The 16,224-nt window shown below is 37.2% G+C and overlaps 2 protein-coding genes across 2 annotated transcripts; one reads left to right on the forward strand and one right to left on the reverse strand.

Moving 5' to 3' along the window:
• Positions 1-855: 855 nt before the first annotated feature.
• Positions 856-12,033, reverse strand: LOC149010593 (DUF21 domain-containing protein At4g14240-like). The gene is made up of 13 exons (XM_089161452.1): positions 11,638-12,033; positions 9,149-9,225; positions 8,511-8,594; positions 8,303-8,416; positions 7,532-7,615; positions 7,310-7,381; positions 6,269-6,336; positions 5,152-5,239; positions 4,973-5,046; positions 4,526-4,889; positions 4,083-4,129; positions 3,910-3,991; positions 856-1,323 (listed from the first exon to the last, which is right to left on the reverse strand). The coding sequence occupies exons 1-13, from the start codon at positions 11,870-11,872 to the stop codon at positions 1,240-1,242; spliced, it is 1,473 nt and encodes a 490-aa protein (XP_089017578.1). The 5' UTR covers positions 11,873-12,033; the 3' UTR covers positions 856-1,239.
• Positions 12,034-14,544: 2,511 nt separating this feature from the next.
• On the forward strand, positions 14,545-14,898 carry LOC149010594 (uncharacterized). The gene has a single exon (XM_089162456.1). It carries the CDS (start codon positions 14,545-14,547, stop codon positions 14,896-14,898), a length of 354 nt encoding a protein of 117 aa, XP_089018582.1.
• Positions 14,899-16,224: the final 1,326 nt, after the last annotated feature.

Here is a 16,224-nt window from a genome sequence, read left to right on the forward strand (position 1 = left end):
CTAGAAATTAGTTTGGCATGATTTTAATTTCACTTTGGATTGATTTTCATGAAATATTAAATGAATAGAATTTCGGATAGGAAAAAGAAAATTCAAACTACGTTTGTGCATTAATCATAAAATATTTAAAAAATGATTCATCAATTTTGTGTTCAAAATGAGAAATAAAAAAAAGGAGATAAACCTCAAAAAGAACATCCGTTAAATTACGGATACTTCTTATGAAATTCATTTTTTTGGGTAGAAATAAAATTCATTTTTCACTGATGGATTGAAATGCACAATGATTTTCAATGATAAAATAAAGTAATAAACATCCCCATAAAGGAGAAAAAAATGTCTTCACCATGAAAAGATCACTCAATACTGTCTTCACCATGAAAAGATCACTCAATACCTAATGTCTCTTAGTGAAGAAGTCATAATGTTTCTTAGTGAAGAAGTCATAAGTTCAAGCTTCTGATGAATTGACCATGATTAATATCTCTTAGTAAATAAGTCGTAGGCAAGGTTTAAAGTATCGGTATTGATTATTGTATCGGTCAAGTGATTTTAAGAGACGTATCGTCCAATATCGAGTATTGTATCGCTCTGACTAATGTATTTTAGTGTAATTAAATGGAGAGACGTATCGAGATGTATCGTATCGGTTGGGTCAAATATGGATACGTATCGGCTAATATCGCATGGTATCGTGAGATACTTTAAACCTTGGTCGTAGGTTCAACACTTGTGATAGTATATATAAAATAAGGATATAATTGAGGTGTAGGTAAATTGACCCAAATCAGCCTCAATAAAAAAAAAAAAAATCTTTTTGTAACGAACCTGGTTAGATGCAGGAAACGAATAACAATTTCAATGGAGCAGCAGCTTTCTTTCCCCCCCTCTGGGATAAGATTTGTAAGGAATATATTACCATTTGGATCCATAAAGCCAATAAATAACTCTCATTTCAGATCTCTAAGGTTCCAAATGTCAAGAAAATCATGAGAAAAACAGGGCACCTAACACATGAGACTCCAACCACTATGGATCTGAGAGGCTCTTAATTTATGGAACGTTGTCACTACCTTCACAGAGAGGCTGTCTTCAAGAAAAAAAAATCAACAAAAATTATGTGCATAAGAATTCTGTCCAACATTTTACAATAGAATAGATTACAGTATCTTCTCTCAGAAGACAACTGAGTTCACCTCTCTCTGATATGCTCTTACAATAGCAGTCGCCAAAAAATAATCATTGTTTGTTCACAATAACAGGTTCCCCAAGATTCCCCTCACTTGATTTCTTTGGTGTTTGTCCTTGCTTAGCTTGGCCCCCCTGAGGAAGAATAAAATTATCCTCAGAAATTAGCTTCAAAGGCTATTAGACACTCAGGATAATAACCAAGTATATTCATATATAGGCAAGTAAAAGCGACACCTGTCATAATATTCATCTTGTTAAGGGAAAAAAATAAAAGAAAAGGAGGGCATTGCAACGTTTTTCCTGAACAGGAATAGACTGATCTCATGAGTTAATAGACTAAAACAATCTACAAAACAAATTTAATGTATGTTCTCCCACATTCAATTTAGGTGGTAACTGTGATGAGGAGTAACCTGCAGCAGCAGTCAATGTTTAACAGTCACAAAGCAATCCCTTAATTCTGGTGAACTGGTAATGTCTCAATTTTAGGATGCTAGTTATAACTTCTTGGAGATTGTTATACATGCTAATTTATGTTGTACCTACTGCAATTGTACTAAATAGACATCGAGGTTGACAAGTAGCATGCTTTGCTTACATAATATTGCAACTTGGGGGCTACCCAAAAACAGAATGGCATTTACAAAATCATACCAAAAAAAAAAATTAAAAGCTGATGAAACAAAACATACCATGATAGAGGTTTTGCACAAATTTCCCCCCCAATTCTCAAGCAAAGTAATACACATGTCATGTCACCAAATGAGTCAGCATGCATACTAGGTAATGTTTATTCAATTGGAAGGGACTGAGTAAGTTCTTCATGTGGTACTTGACACCCCATGTCCAGTTAAGAGGATAGAAATGAGGCTCAACTTTGAAGGGGAAACATTTAAAACAGTTTGTTTCCTCGTGTATTTTATTTGGAGAAAAGGAATTCCGTTTTGTCGGAGAGCACTTTGTTACTTGGGGCTTTTGAAAGTATTGGAAATGGGAACAGAAAGTTAAAATAAAGTATTGACGCCTCTAGAATCTGAAGCAACTAGATTGGGTATTTATTAAAAGCACCGACGACTTTTGCTGGGAAAGAAAATAAGTGGTGGCATGAAAGCATAAAACGGAAGACACAAAATCCTTCTCATCTTTCTCACCCTATATCTCTCCGTATTGATTATAGAGGAATTTTCCCAGTTGAAAACAAAGGAACAAATAAGATTCCAACATCACAATGATCAGTAAAGGTCACAAATGCAAGGATCCCCCACCTCCCCAAAAAAGAAAGAAAGAGAGCAAGCCTCAAGAGAGTCACTTAATCCTGTAAATATGGGTAACTATGAAAACAGTGACATTTTTTATTTAAAAAAGTAGTAATAATATTCTATAAACCCAAAAAAAGTCCATTGTGAATCAAGCCAGAAAAGAGTAGTTGTTTGCTCTTTTTTTTTGGTGTTATTAGAGGATCCTGGGTAGGGACAAATTCAAGTTTTGACAAGAAAGAGGATAGGCTGCCAGAAGCCTTGAAGATCTGATGTTATTGTGTTACTGTTTTCTTAGAATACTTGTTTGCCAATCTCACAAGTTTCTACTTCAGTTATTCTTGCAAGTGGCTGAAGTATAAAGCCTAGTGTTTCTGATTGTAGTCAGTTTCTGTTGTCGCTAGTTGTTCTTACTTTTCTAATTTTGTACTCTAGCCTTCTTCATTAAACAGACAGCCCCTTTGTTACAGTTACACAACAAATTATTGAACGAAGTTGACATCCTTGCACTCAGTTATGGAAGTAATCCTTGACTCAACAGCTGGGATAGCTGTGGTGAGAAACCCAGAACTGAGGAAGCCCATTTCCCCTACTCCCTCTTCTGTCCTTTTCCGCCTCCATAGTCCCCTCCCTACTCAGTCAACACTGATGTGCTGTTTCTGTAATTAATCATTTGAGACTATACTTTGAAGACCTGGACAAGCCCCTATAGAAATCTTATTAGCTGCTTCCGTTAACAATCTGAGGAAGGTCTAGTAACACCTGCAGATCTGCAGTTTCCTAGACTCCTGCAAACTTCGAGCCTTGATTTCTATGCAACCTGAATTCTGTTTCATCAGAGCTTTAGAGGACTGAGTCTCACAATCCAGGGCTGCACTTGATCCTGACTTGAAGTCCAAAACTCTCCCTGGTATGCAAGATCCCCATACTTTCTATTGTGGAATCTGTCCAATATCTCAGCAACCCTTGGTTAGAATTCATTGGGGTTCGAAGGGGTTTCTGCGTTGCCATGGACTTCACTCAACCTCAGGTTCAGCCTCTACTGCTGGCAGGATAGTTCTACAGGAACATTGTTTATTTTCAAGACCAAAGTCAGATCTACATTGTTTATTGTCAAGACCAAGTCAGATCTCCACTCCTGATCACTAGAGTTGGACCAACCAGTACTTGGATCAGATTTCGAGACCATTCCTGCAGCTGATTTTGTTCACTTTCTAATTTCAGTCCTGTTCTCCTAATTTTATGTTCTGGGTTTGTGGGGTTAGGTGAACCCTCCCCTGGTCTTACATCAATCTGTAAACTTTGCCATTTCCTTGACTCATTTTTTTTTGTTCATAAAAAGAGAGAGAGAAGAGAGAAGAAAAAGAAAAAAAGAGATGTCAAATATTTCCTCCCTTTATTTATGTTACAAAGCTGAAAATAACAAACAAACTAGCAAAAAATGGATGATAGTGTTACTTACTGCTCCCTTCTGAGCAGTTAACCTCCGAGTCGATGGGGCCCGTGCCACTGATGAAGCAGCAGCTGCTGCAGCCACACGTATCCTGGACAACAAACATATGAATGAAAATCTATTATCTAATGTGACATTTCATGGAAATAAGTAACTTCTGAAATTATCTCATTCTATATTACCTTTTATGTACGTCAACATATTCATCAGTCTCATCTACAATCTCCTCCTGCATTGATGAAGAAAATTAATGGTTTGAATTATTGGAATCACCCTCCCCCTTTGAGAAAGGAGGAAAATAAAAAAGGACGAGAAGACAGCATATAGGGCTGGTCATCAGACTAAAACTACACCCTTTTAACACATTTGCCCTCCAGCATGATCAACTGAGAACATCTCATCAAGATGACACTGGGTGATAGGCCAAGCTACCAAGGGCATCATCTTTCCCTACAGGCTGCTATCAAACCAAATGTGGAATTGAGGAGGTTAGAAAGATCGGTGAGCAAACATTTGCCTGAGATGCTGTCTGAGAGGTGACATATCCACCACATGTTCCAAATCAATGAGCATCCATCTACTTATGAGACACATGGAGTAGGGTATGGAGATCTATGTGGCTTACTTGAAGAAGTTCTTCAAACACATCCTCCAAGGTGATGATTCCAATGACTTCTCCATCTTCAATATCCTCTGATAGGCGGGGCAATCCATTGGTTGATGCATCTTTTTGCGGCCTGTTTATCTTTGTTGGCCTTGGAGGAGCCTTTTCAATGTCAACAACTACAGATTTTTCATCCCACTTATTGAGCAAAGGAGTATTTAAATTGGACTCTCCACCAACAGATTTGTTTTCTTCACGTTGTTCTCCATCACCAACAGGTGGAGGATTTTTGCTTTTCCCTTTAGCCTTCACAACGGCTGCCATGTGACTGCTTCCTTTTTGAAACTCGTTCAGGATATCATAAAGAGGCATATCTGCAGGAACCCTGGGAACATTGCTCATATGAACAGCCTATACGTTGAAGTAGAAGTTCAGACAAAAAAGTTAAATTGTTTGGACTAAGCATACCGTGGAATCCTCCTGATGGAAACAGCACTAACTGGGGTTTCTGTTTCAGCTCGCACTGTCAAAAGACTTTTCACCTTATACCAAAAAATTTGAGAGAGAGAAGAGAGATCAATATAAAGTCAACTAATTTCTGTACAGGTAGATATGTCTGAAGATAAAGTTTAGATTTTTAAACCCACCAGTAAGAGTCCAATGATGTTTCTTGGATTTCCTGAATAGACAGGAACCCTACTATGGCCTCGAGCTAGGATTTTTCCAATTGCTTCCCTGGAAAAGAAAATAGAAGTATAAAGCATCCAAAAAAGAACTAAGGAGCCCACTACTGCATCTCTCCAGACAATACATGTAACCCTAGAATGCCATTTCATCACAAGGATATGGGTACAGGATAAGTGGCAAACATAGATGACAACAGCCAGACATCTGGAGACAGCTGTGAGAAGATTATTGTTCCCCTTTTAATCTTTTTTTTTCCTGACATTTAAGACAAGAAGTGACCAATCCTGTTGACACAATGCAGACTTCTCCAACACATTTAACCTGATTCCCAAAGACACACCTTCCCATGTCGTAGGTTCTAGGGGTAAGGTTAATTTGACTTCTAACGATGCCAAAATTCATGTAATGCAGGGCTTTACTGCAGTTTTCTGGATATAATTGGTTGTGGTTTTTTCCTTCGAAACATCATTATAATTTCATAAAGAATGTGGTCATCAATGAGATTGAGTTCTATAGTATTTCTCAACTACCACTGCCACTGGCGTGTGAAGTGGGCTGCATGATAATGATACCTAAATAAATGTGATGCTTGAATTGTCTAACCTCCAAGGTTTGTATGGTTGTCATGATGCCTAGGCGACCCAAGGCATTGAAGAAGGTTTAGACAAAAGACAAAAAAGGCATCATGTAGGTGCCCCATTCACAATTGTAAGTGTGTCCAGTTAATTCAAAGTTTTGTAAGATTATGTTATAAAAAAAAAAAAAAAAAAAAAAAAAAAAGACCCACACACATGCAAAACAACCACCACCACCATTTAGCATCCCTAAGGAAATTGTCTTACCAAAATTTCCTGATTGCCAACAAAAGAAAACCCAGCAACTTCTGTGGCACAGACTAGATTGGCCTCAAAAGGAAACTCAAACTGGTGACTGAGACTTCAGCAACAAAAAATGTATTTAATGGAAAGAATATGTTTTGCAATTTCATTAAATATAACAGTAAAGGGGCCTTTCCCACTACTGCAGCCAAAATCAATTAACAATAAAAATTAGCTAAAAAAATTAAGCAAAACTCACCAGTCTAATTTTGAATTGACATCCAAAGAAAATGTAGATTCAATTGGCGTCATAGCCTCCTCAGCAGTCTGATCAGAAAATGACAGTTTCAAAAAAGATAATGTTTCAGTTGCAGATCTTCATATTTTGAGGGGACTGATAGGTCAAAATGAAATCAAACTCACTCATTCATTGAGAAAAACGTAAAAGCAACCAGAACTAATTGCACTAACTCAAGAGATTACTTTGGTAAAAGCGAGGTTATCTACTAGCATGGATTATTATATTGGCCCCCCCCCCCCCCAAAATGAAAAAAAAAAAAATATCATCTCTATTCCCCTTTCTTCCAGAATCATTGCTCTTTATCTCATGGAAAAAAAAAAAAAAAAAAAAAAAAAAAAAAAAAGAAAAGAAAAGAAAGAAGAAAGAAAGAAAGAAAGAAAGAAAGAAGAATTAGAAGGGGAGAAAGCAAGTTAGATTGCTCTCATTAAACCTGACAACTTCAATCCTGTAAATGAAATAAAAGAGCAACAAATATGGTCACATATCCCAAAATACCATGGATGAAATAACCACACAACACTCCCCCTCAGCATAAGGTATGGACATGATGAAGTCCAGCCAGCCATAAGATACAATAACTGAAGGTGACCAAAATGGAGATTCTAGCAACTATAACTGAAACGAGACTGTTATCTTACATATGCTTAAATACAATGACCAGTATGCAGACTTAAGTAATGCTATTGCAATGATCAGGTAGCGGATTCAAAACATGGAAACAGCCTCTCTGCAAAGTGGAGGTAAGGCTGTGTGCATTTATCACTGAAGACCTGCATTAGCAGAAGCCTGGTGCACTGGGTTTCTCTTTCAGTATGCACATAAATGGAAACATTGCAAATGTTATTAACAACATTAAATCAGGCAGAAGAAACAGAAGGCATAAAATGCTAGAATTACTTTCAAACTCAATACAAATTAATCATGCAAAAGTAGAACATCCTATAGAATCTGAATTTAAGATTCATATTTGCAAATATCCTGTCTCAGTGCAATTTGTACCTTTTCAGTTAAATCTAGCGCTCCACTAATGATAGTTGTCTCATCATGAGTCAGCTCACCTCCTTTGCCAGCCTATAATGGGTGGAAGGAACAAATAATTATAAAGAGTAAAGGTATGGTATTAACAGAACCCAGAACCTTGTGCATACTTCACATCTATATGATATTAACATGAGATAGTTTTAACACATGACCAGCACTTGTAATTCTTAAAAAGCCTACCTCTTGGCTGTGAATAGAGACAAGGGCTTTCAATTGAGCCCTCCTAAAGAGTGCTTCATTATGTCCCAGTACCCAATCCAAAACCTGAGAATAACAACCAAGTTATGAGACAGTATACATACACTAGCAGCTGGTAAATGTCCAAATCTCAAAGGCAAAATTTCTCACTTAAGTGAAATGGAGGTATTAAGTAAAGCATCAGAGTTAACAATTTAGGCAGTGGTGTGTATATCTTAGGCAAAAAAAAACAAACAGCAGGTAACAGATCCATTGTGCAACATCTATTAAGCATAACAAATGAAGAAGGAGAACATAGCTAAGCATATTTTGTGAATATTTCAGACGAAAGTCCAAACATGAAACGAATAACTCATCTTGATTTGAATGCTTGAAGGATTAATCAAAATTTCATGAATAACCGAAGCCAGAAAATTCAGAATCTTTACAAAACCTCAATTAAAAGAAAAGTCACAGGAAGAAAAGTAATTAATTTAGATTTCATTCTTTTTTGCATGTAGACATTTTAATATATATTCTCCCTTTTTTTTGTGGTCCACTTTTCTGACCCAATTTCACCACGTCTCTCAAACTGGCGAATCAAGATACTCCCACAATGTTCATGGTTGATGTTATTCCTGAATGTGAATTTAGCATGGATGAATGGAAACTGAGTCTTTGGAACTGAAATCTCTTTCTTCATACATGACCCTTATGATAGTTTATGAAATCCCAAAAAGACTTAAAAATACAGAAAGATTGATTCAGGATTACCTTCCCAATAGGGTAGGAAATGGGATAGCACACGATCATCAGAATACGCACAAGCCATACAAAATTTGCACCTACAGCAAGTCCATATCTTGTGCAAATTGCTTGTGGAATAACCTGAAAGGCAGTGCGTGAAACGAATTTTTATTTCCAATTAAGAATTAAAAAAAAAAAATTTGTTGAAGCATAGAGAAAAGGAAATGCGGCATACCTCTCCAAAAGCTAAAACAAAAGTCACAGATAGCACAATGGCAACAAAAGGATGGAATATCTTATCCAAATATATAGGAAGGGCCTGCAGGTAGCAATAACATAAACCATTACATGTTAAAATGATGAAGCATAGTAAAAATAAGTTCAGTCCATCATGAAACAAAACTATAAGGAACAAAACATGTAAATGGTCCATAGGAGCCCCTAGGTCATTAAAGAGCCTTTAAAACAAGGTCCCATCCTAAGCAGAATAACTGTCTCCTGAATATGCAGTAAGATTCAATTATTGAAAAAATAGAAAGACGAGAAAGAAAAAGAAAAAATGGGGGGCGGGGGCAGGTTGTGGGGGTGGTGCTGCTGTAGCAACTTACAATGCACATGCCAAATTTTGCTCATTTTACCCCATTAGATGTAAACAACACAAGTCTTATAGAGGTCATCTTTACACCCACACATAGTAGGCCAACCATTTCAGTCAGTAAAACCTAAGTAAAAGCATTGCAACATGATGGCAGACACCACGTTTCCACTACAGAAAGTGAAGTAGTGAGATAAACCTTAATGATAATAAGACCAGATTTTCTAATATATAAATCAAAACCATTTCAACAGGACAAATTCCAGGTGCTCAGTTACCTCCATGGCACAAGCATTGCATAGAAGCAAAGTCACAAGGAGCTGGTGCTGCTTTTGAACAACAGGAAGGATAGCAGCTGAAAAATGTAGATGCAAAAAAATGAACCACCACGTAAAAACAGGCAATTTTATAGCTTAATAAAACATGTCTATCAGAGAAAGTAATGGAGCTGGTGCTGCTTTTGAACAAGAAGGCAATTCCTAAATGGAAAACATGGCTTGGTGTTTCATATGCTGAGCAGGACACAAGCAAATGCTTTGAAGACAAAGTGTCTACTGATACCACAAATTCATTGGCAAAAAAAATACCAATGTTTCCTGATACTGTTGATATATTGATAAAAACATTAGTGTCTCCTGATACTGCAAAAATATTGACAAAACTTAACAGCACTGACCATACTAATACAGCAACGACCATAACCATAATAATACAGAATATGCTCCAAATATTAACAGACATTTTAGACTTTAGAGACCCTTACTTTATATTTGAGACTTGGTTAAACTCAAAATATCAAGAAGGGGTCCTCATATCACAATTCACAACAATATCTCTTCATGTAATAATTTCTTTATGGAGGTGAATATTGAAGAGATACATGTTCATAACAACAGATGGTAAGTACATGTAATTGACAAAACTACATATATAATACCTTTAAAACTGCAGTAGTGGGTAGAAATTTCTTATGCCATGTGATAAAAGAGCATTCCTTCTATATATATATATATATATATATATATACGCCGATTTTACTAGTTCTGTATACATTTGACTACCATCTTTGCTGTTATCTTCATTTAAGGAAAATGGTTTAAAACTGCAGTAGAGGGTAGAAATTTCTTATGCCATGTGATAAAAGAGCATTCCTTCTATATATAGGATAATATTCTCTGCTTCTGTTATTGAACAGAAAGAAGCCCCCACGACAGCTATTGTACATTTACTATGTCATCCAATTCTTGTTCTCTTTTATCTCTTCTGGGGTGTGCAATCAGCTTGGAAGCAGCTGATTCCTTACGTGTTGTATTGTTCACCGGCTGCTAGAGAATGGAACTTCGAGGGATTTTTAGGATATCTGGATCGGTGTATCACAATTTTAGGAGTCTAGTGAATCTTTATGTAGGGATGTGAGGCATTTAGATGGACTTCACGTGTACATTTTATAGCCGTAAAATATTTTTAAGAAATAAAATAATACAGATCATCTCATCGAAGGTCAAAAAAGTAAAAACCCAGGAATCCAGAAATTATCATGTGTTCACAGCTGCATCAATTCATTCAATTTCTTCACCTACTTAACAGCCATGAGAACTTTGTGCAGGACAACCAATATGAGTAGTTTTCCAGCACTGCAAGTTAAGGCAACCATTTATAAATTCCGAATTGTTTATATACAACCATGTAGCACCAACATAGCTTCTAGGTTATTTCTTCCAAATCAAGAGAAGAGTAAAATTTATCAATGACATTCCAGTGACAAGAACATATAAGTATCCTTTTTCTTTTTTCCTAAAGACACTTGTGTTACTATGAACATTATGGATAGTGTATTCTTAAGTTCTTCCTCAGCCCTTAGCATGCCTTCAAATTTAGTACTACAACAAACTTAAGACTCCACTTTAACAGAATTAAAATCCAATTCAAATTCACAATAAGTAACATGCCCTATCTGCATCGTGGTCAAACTCCAACAGAATAGGAGAGGTTGCTCAACACCTAAACTCTATCACCTACACGTTGAAAAAGTCTTTTATTATTTGAATTTGAAAACTGGCTGTAACCATGTAACTATAAGTAAAATCCTTCCAAAAAATTCTGAACGTGGAAGACTTATCGTTCTCCCTAAACGAAATGTTTTGAATTCCTTTGAATTTCAGATTCTATCTTCACATAATTTTATTTGAACAATCTGGTGTACAAACCATTGATGGAAAGAAAAAGAAAAAAAATACCATGTAGTGCCAAACCACGAGAAGGGAAGAAGGAAAACATCAATAAAGTACGTATACTGAAGCAGAAAGTGTAGAAATCAAACTCCATGCGCGGTCAAAATCAGTATCCCGGGGATTCGGACACTAATGTCCTTCAGGAATAATACGAAAAACACAGAAAGGCAGAAAACCTCAGGAATTAATCGCCCAACACCCTCCGCTCCAAGAAAATAATAAAACCCTTAATCAAGGTTTATCAAATTACAGATCCAGAGGTTTCTGATCTTTCCAATGCACGGCGGCACAGCTCTACCAATAACAAAAGGATAGATGCTCGATTACTAACTCAAGTCGAAACTCATTTTTACCAATTTCTAGTCATTCCAATAAAAGAAGGTTCAATTCAATTCATCATCAAGTCTACCCTTTTCTGAGCCTAATTGCAAGCAAAGAGAAAGAGGAACCATAACCATGCATTTCCCTCCATAAGAAACAAACAAAAGGGAGAACGAAACTGAATAGAATTAAGGGTTGATCATAAAGAAATGTACCAGCTTGTTTCTTCTCCGCAGCTGTGCCGCTCCTCTGAAGGATTTCAAGATCAACGAGACCAAGAGACATCAAACCAAGAGTGAGACCAGACATGATCCCAGCGAAAAGCACCATAATGCATGAAATTCCTGCATACAGAAACCACTGGAACGATGCGAAAGGTATGTCTTCCTTTCGCAGAACGAAATCTTGTGTCGCCATCCGAGCTACTGCCAAAATATTGATGAAAAGCATCAGTCTTCTACTTTGATTCAGCAGAAACTAACACGATTGCGCGAGAATGAAATGAAAACGGCAGAGCAATTAATGAGATTGAGAAAATCGGTCGGAGGTGAATCGTAGTCTTTGTTGGTTTGTTAATTAAATCTGCTACGACAAACGGGGGAAGTGACTAAACTGAGAGAAATACAACTGTCCATTTATTAAATTATTAATCACAACGGGACAATATAATACGGAATTTTCTGCTGAGTCACGTGACAAGTGGACCAATGGGAAGTGCAAAACGCGAATACAAAATGACAGATTTGCCCTCCGAGAAGGATATTCCTGTGATTGAGCACTAGAGTTCGGTTTGGCGGTTCCTCTACTTCCGAGGGTAAAGCATATGTGTTTTGGTTGTTTTTAGAAATTTTTATGCGTGGGGCCTTTAATGTGAAATACAAACTAATGTTGGATCCCTTTAGTGTAATACATTGTGTGCAACACAATTCTAGAAATGAATTGTAGGAAATTATAAAGAAATGAATTATAGAGGATGTGGATCTTAAGGCGACACATGTATCATACCAAATAAAGACCAAGATTGGAATAATAATTATAAAAAATAAACACACACACACAATTATGGGACCCATCTAACCTATACATGCCCTTCTTTTTCAGTTGGATCTAGAAGAAGCCCAAGCAAGAAACTTGTGGGATTAACGGATTTTCATCCTGTCTATTTCTGACTTATGGATGAGTGACACATGTTCATAAGTCAAATCAAAGGGTTGATGTAAGATTTAGGAGATAAAAAATTTCTTATTTTAATTTAATCTTAACCTTTTGATGCAATTTAGAGACATGTGTCACTCTTCCATAAGAAATGGATAGTAAAATTCCTAGGATTAACACTAAGGAAGAGGACATTACAAACATTGATTGGTGAGAGAGGAAAGGTAAGTGCAGTACTCCACCTTGACGAGGACCCTTTTGCAACCAAACCAATTTAAAATCCCTCGAGGTTCACAATAGTGGCTTTAAATGCAAGTCAAGAGCCCCAAATGCCAACCAAGTAAATTGCAATCTTGAAACTCAACTGTCTCTAGGATCCCCTAAAAAAGATTAGGTTGGTCCATTGGTAAGACTCGTACCTCTTAGTAAAGAGCTCGTGGGTTTAACTTGAAAGATGACATATATAATATCCCCACCTCCTTATATAAAAATCATCTATAGGAACTTCTACTTCTTTTAACTTTTCTTTCTTTTTGTGGTGTGGAGGAAGAATCCGTTGTCTCAAGAATAGAAGTTCTGCAACCTTTGCTTCATGTTCACGTTCTCCTCCAAACTTCATAAATTTTTGGGGAATCAAATTCATAAATTCTAATCCTCCAACCTGAACCTGCCAATTATTAGAGGTTGTTAGTCCAGAGTTCAAAGGAGAACGAAGGAAGTTGTGGGAGGTGTAGAGTGTATGAGATGGGTTTCTCAAAGTTTGCTTTTCATTTGGTATATAGTCTACATAGTCACCTTATAATGGTGATGCACTGTTGTGCAAAGTAGAGGATCTTTTTCTAATATCGATTCAATGAAGAATATACCCCGTGCATTAATGACCATTGAGGACCTCCTCTAATGCTTCCATGTTTCCCTTGTTTGAGGTTTTGAGCTTCGAGAAGAGGCTACTCCGGAAGTTATGTCCGGATGAGCTTGTGTGGAGACCCAACTCCTTCTGATGGGAGCCCATTGCCTAGGAATGCCAGGGGCATCACTTGGCTGGGTTTGGGCTGTACCCCCACATCATGATGGTTAGTTGGGGGGCACACTAGGATCAGGATGTGTGCCATAGAGCTAGCCATTAGATATACCACCCAGCCTATTGGGTTAATTCCTGAGAAGAAGATCATGAGTCGCTGAAGCAGGGCTTGGACCATTATAATATGAAAGATCGAACCAAAAACTGTTTGGTCCTAAGGGTCAGATCTGTCTTGAGCCTAAATAGGGTTTAGGATGAGATACCTTGGCTTCGAGACTGGGTAAATGCTGAGAATTTTTCATTGGGCCTGGCCAGGGTTGAGGCCTAGAGATGAGCCCAGCATGGCCCAACCCAACCATGTCTTCTTTTTCATTTTCCATCTTCTTTCTTCTTTTCCTTCCCAGCCTCATCAACCAGATCTGGTCCTTTGAATATCAAGTTGGAAGTGAATAAATCAAGATTTGGATAGTAAGATATCAGTAACTCTGATGGTTAAATGTTAATGGAGAAGATCTGGGCTCCACTCCAAATCCATTTACTTGTAATTCAACCACTCTCTAATATAAAATCTTCCTCTTTGATGACCTCAATATCTGCTGCATCAAAAGGAATTTGGGTGGCTAGCTAGCTACTAGTTTTTCACCTACCAAGTTGATAAACACTTCACACCAATTGGATGAGGCAGCTCACACCCTTTAGCTGCGCCTTTGAATCCAGAAACTAGAAGTTTATCTTCTCTTCAACTTTCACACAACTTACAAAAAACACAAAGGGTGTTTGCTCTTGCACAAACTAAGGAGCAGAAGAACAAGAAAACCCAGAAGCCCAATTGCTTCTTTCTCCTTAGAAACTGAAGCTAGAGTAAGTAACAAGAATGAAGAGGATTAAAAGCACAGGTTTATTGTTTATGTTCATCACAGTCTTTACAGCACCGATAGCCCAGATAATGGCGATGCTACAGGCATCAACTCGCCCACTTTGCATGTCCCAGTTTGAACTGGTCAATCATGCTTGTTCCATACTTCCCTTTCATTTTCCTATTCCATATCCATATGAGCACGAGCACAGACATGGACATAGACATGGACAAGAGAACGAGATGAGGCGCCGCCACCATCACCACCATCACTCGAGAGTAGAAGTTGATTGTTGCAGGTGGTTGAAGGAAGTGGATTCCTCATGTGTCTGTGAGTTGCTGTTTCGTCTACCTGTATTCCTTCATGCACCTAAGCATTCTTACACTGTTTCAGTTGGTGATGAATGCCATGTCACGTATACGTGTCTTGGGCGATCTGGGTAATGATGTGGAAGGGGAAGGAAGGGGACCAGTTTTAGGGTTTCTATTGACATTTTAAGCTTAGTACTCCTTGTTTGGTTAGTCTATATGGATTGATATTTCACGGTTGATGCTTAATTTATAACATAATATTGACAAATCCTTGTGCCGATCAAACCAAGCCACAGAGAGAAAAATATCTAAATAGTTTGGTTCACATAGCCTCAAAGGAGAACTACTTCTTCGTCTTTAGCAATGGAAGTATCTAAATAGTTCGGTGCACGTCACTTTTACTTCTGTTCACATCCATTAGCCCCGCCACCACCGTCACCATTAATGAAAACCTACTCTTCAACTTCACCTGCTCTCAACATTATCAGGTAATTTTCTGGGAATGTGGTCACCCCCTGCACTCTAATGCATTTATCTATTTCATTCTCCTGTGAAAAGACATGTTCCTTCCTTGCTTTGGAGAGTGGAGAGAGAGATTGAGACAACACGTTGGAGTAATGGCTCCAAACTGACAGGCCCTTCTGATCATTATCTCGTTTGAGAATGATGCACAACCACAAAGAAAAACACAAAACTCACAACATGAATAAACTTACATTTGTTTGGCAAAATTGCTAAGAGAAAAAAGAGATTCTTGAAAGCCTCACTCACCATTCTCATATGTACTTTACAAATGCTATCTTTTGTACTCCATACAAATAGAATTCTACCTATACAAGTAATTGATTCAAACCCAACAATGATTTTATATGATCATATTATCTTTCCATAATCTTTATTTTACTGGCTAATGTTCTTATTTTTCATGAGTAAAACAAAGATTCGATTTTTGATAGGATAGGATGATTCGGGATTGATAAGACTATTCTCGTGTTTCTTCACCATACATTCAGGAGAGAGCCTTACTTCTCATCACTAATGATGAGAATAATAAGTATTACCCTTAGACTGGATTTATGTTAGCTATGAGTGCAATGGATTTGAACCTCAATTATGTGAACCCTACCTTTTCAACTACACAAGTTTACACCATATTGAGGATTCATCTATAAACAATTACTTCTTCACTTGGTTGATGGCTTATCCATAGCTGCATGCCCTTTAAGTTTAGGTAAGTTGAGTTTCTGTATAAATCTAAGCACAAGTTTTTCAACCATGGAGAAGAGAGAATCTTTTTAATCATATAATCGATGCTTCGATTGAATCCTAGAAGAATATTCTGAATTTTCGTTGAGCGATGTGTACAAGACCTAATGATTAAAACTTCAACGAACGAACATATTCTCTGCTCACTCTGAATGAAAAAAAAAATACTTTTCCATAAATCTAATCAAGAAT

This window comes from Hakea prostrata, chromosome 7 (assembly GCF_041222555.1).
Source record: "Hakea prostrata isolate BN-2017 chromosome 7, UWA_Hpros_2, whole genome shotgun sequence".
Taxonomy (NCBI): Eukaryota; Viridiplantae; Streptophyta; class Magnoliopsida; order Proteales; family Proteaceae; genus Hakea; species Hakea prostrata.

What these genes read in the sequence shown, in the direction of transcription:
- LOC149010593 (XM_089161452.1), bottom strand. Translation starts at nt 11,872, where the DNA reads ATGCTTTTCATCAATATTTTGGCAGTAGCTCGGATGGCGACACAAGAT. An exon ending in GTCAATTCAAAATTAGACTG is followed by an intron (nt 5,240 to 6,268) that starts GTGAGTTTTGCT and finishes TTTCTTTTCCAG; the next exon opens with GGAAGCAATTGGAAAAATCC. An exon ending in TCCATCAGGAGGATTCCACG is followed by an intron (nt 4,890 to 4,972) that starts GTATGCTTAGTC and finishes CAATGTTCCCAG; the next exon opens with GGTTCCTGCAGATATGCCTC.
- LOC149010594 (XM_089162456.1), top strand. Translation starts at nt 14,545, where the DNA reads ATGGCGATGCTACAGGCATCAACTCGCCCACTTTGCATGTCCCAGTTT.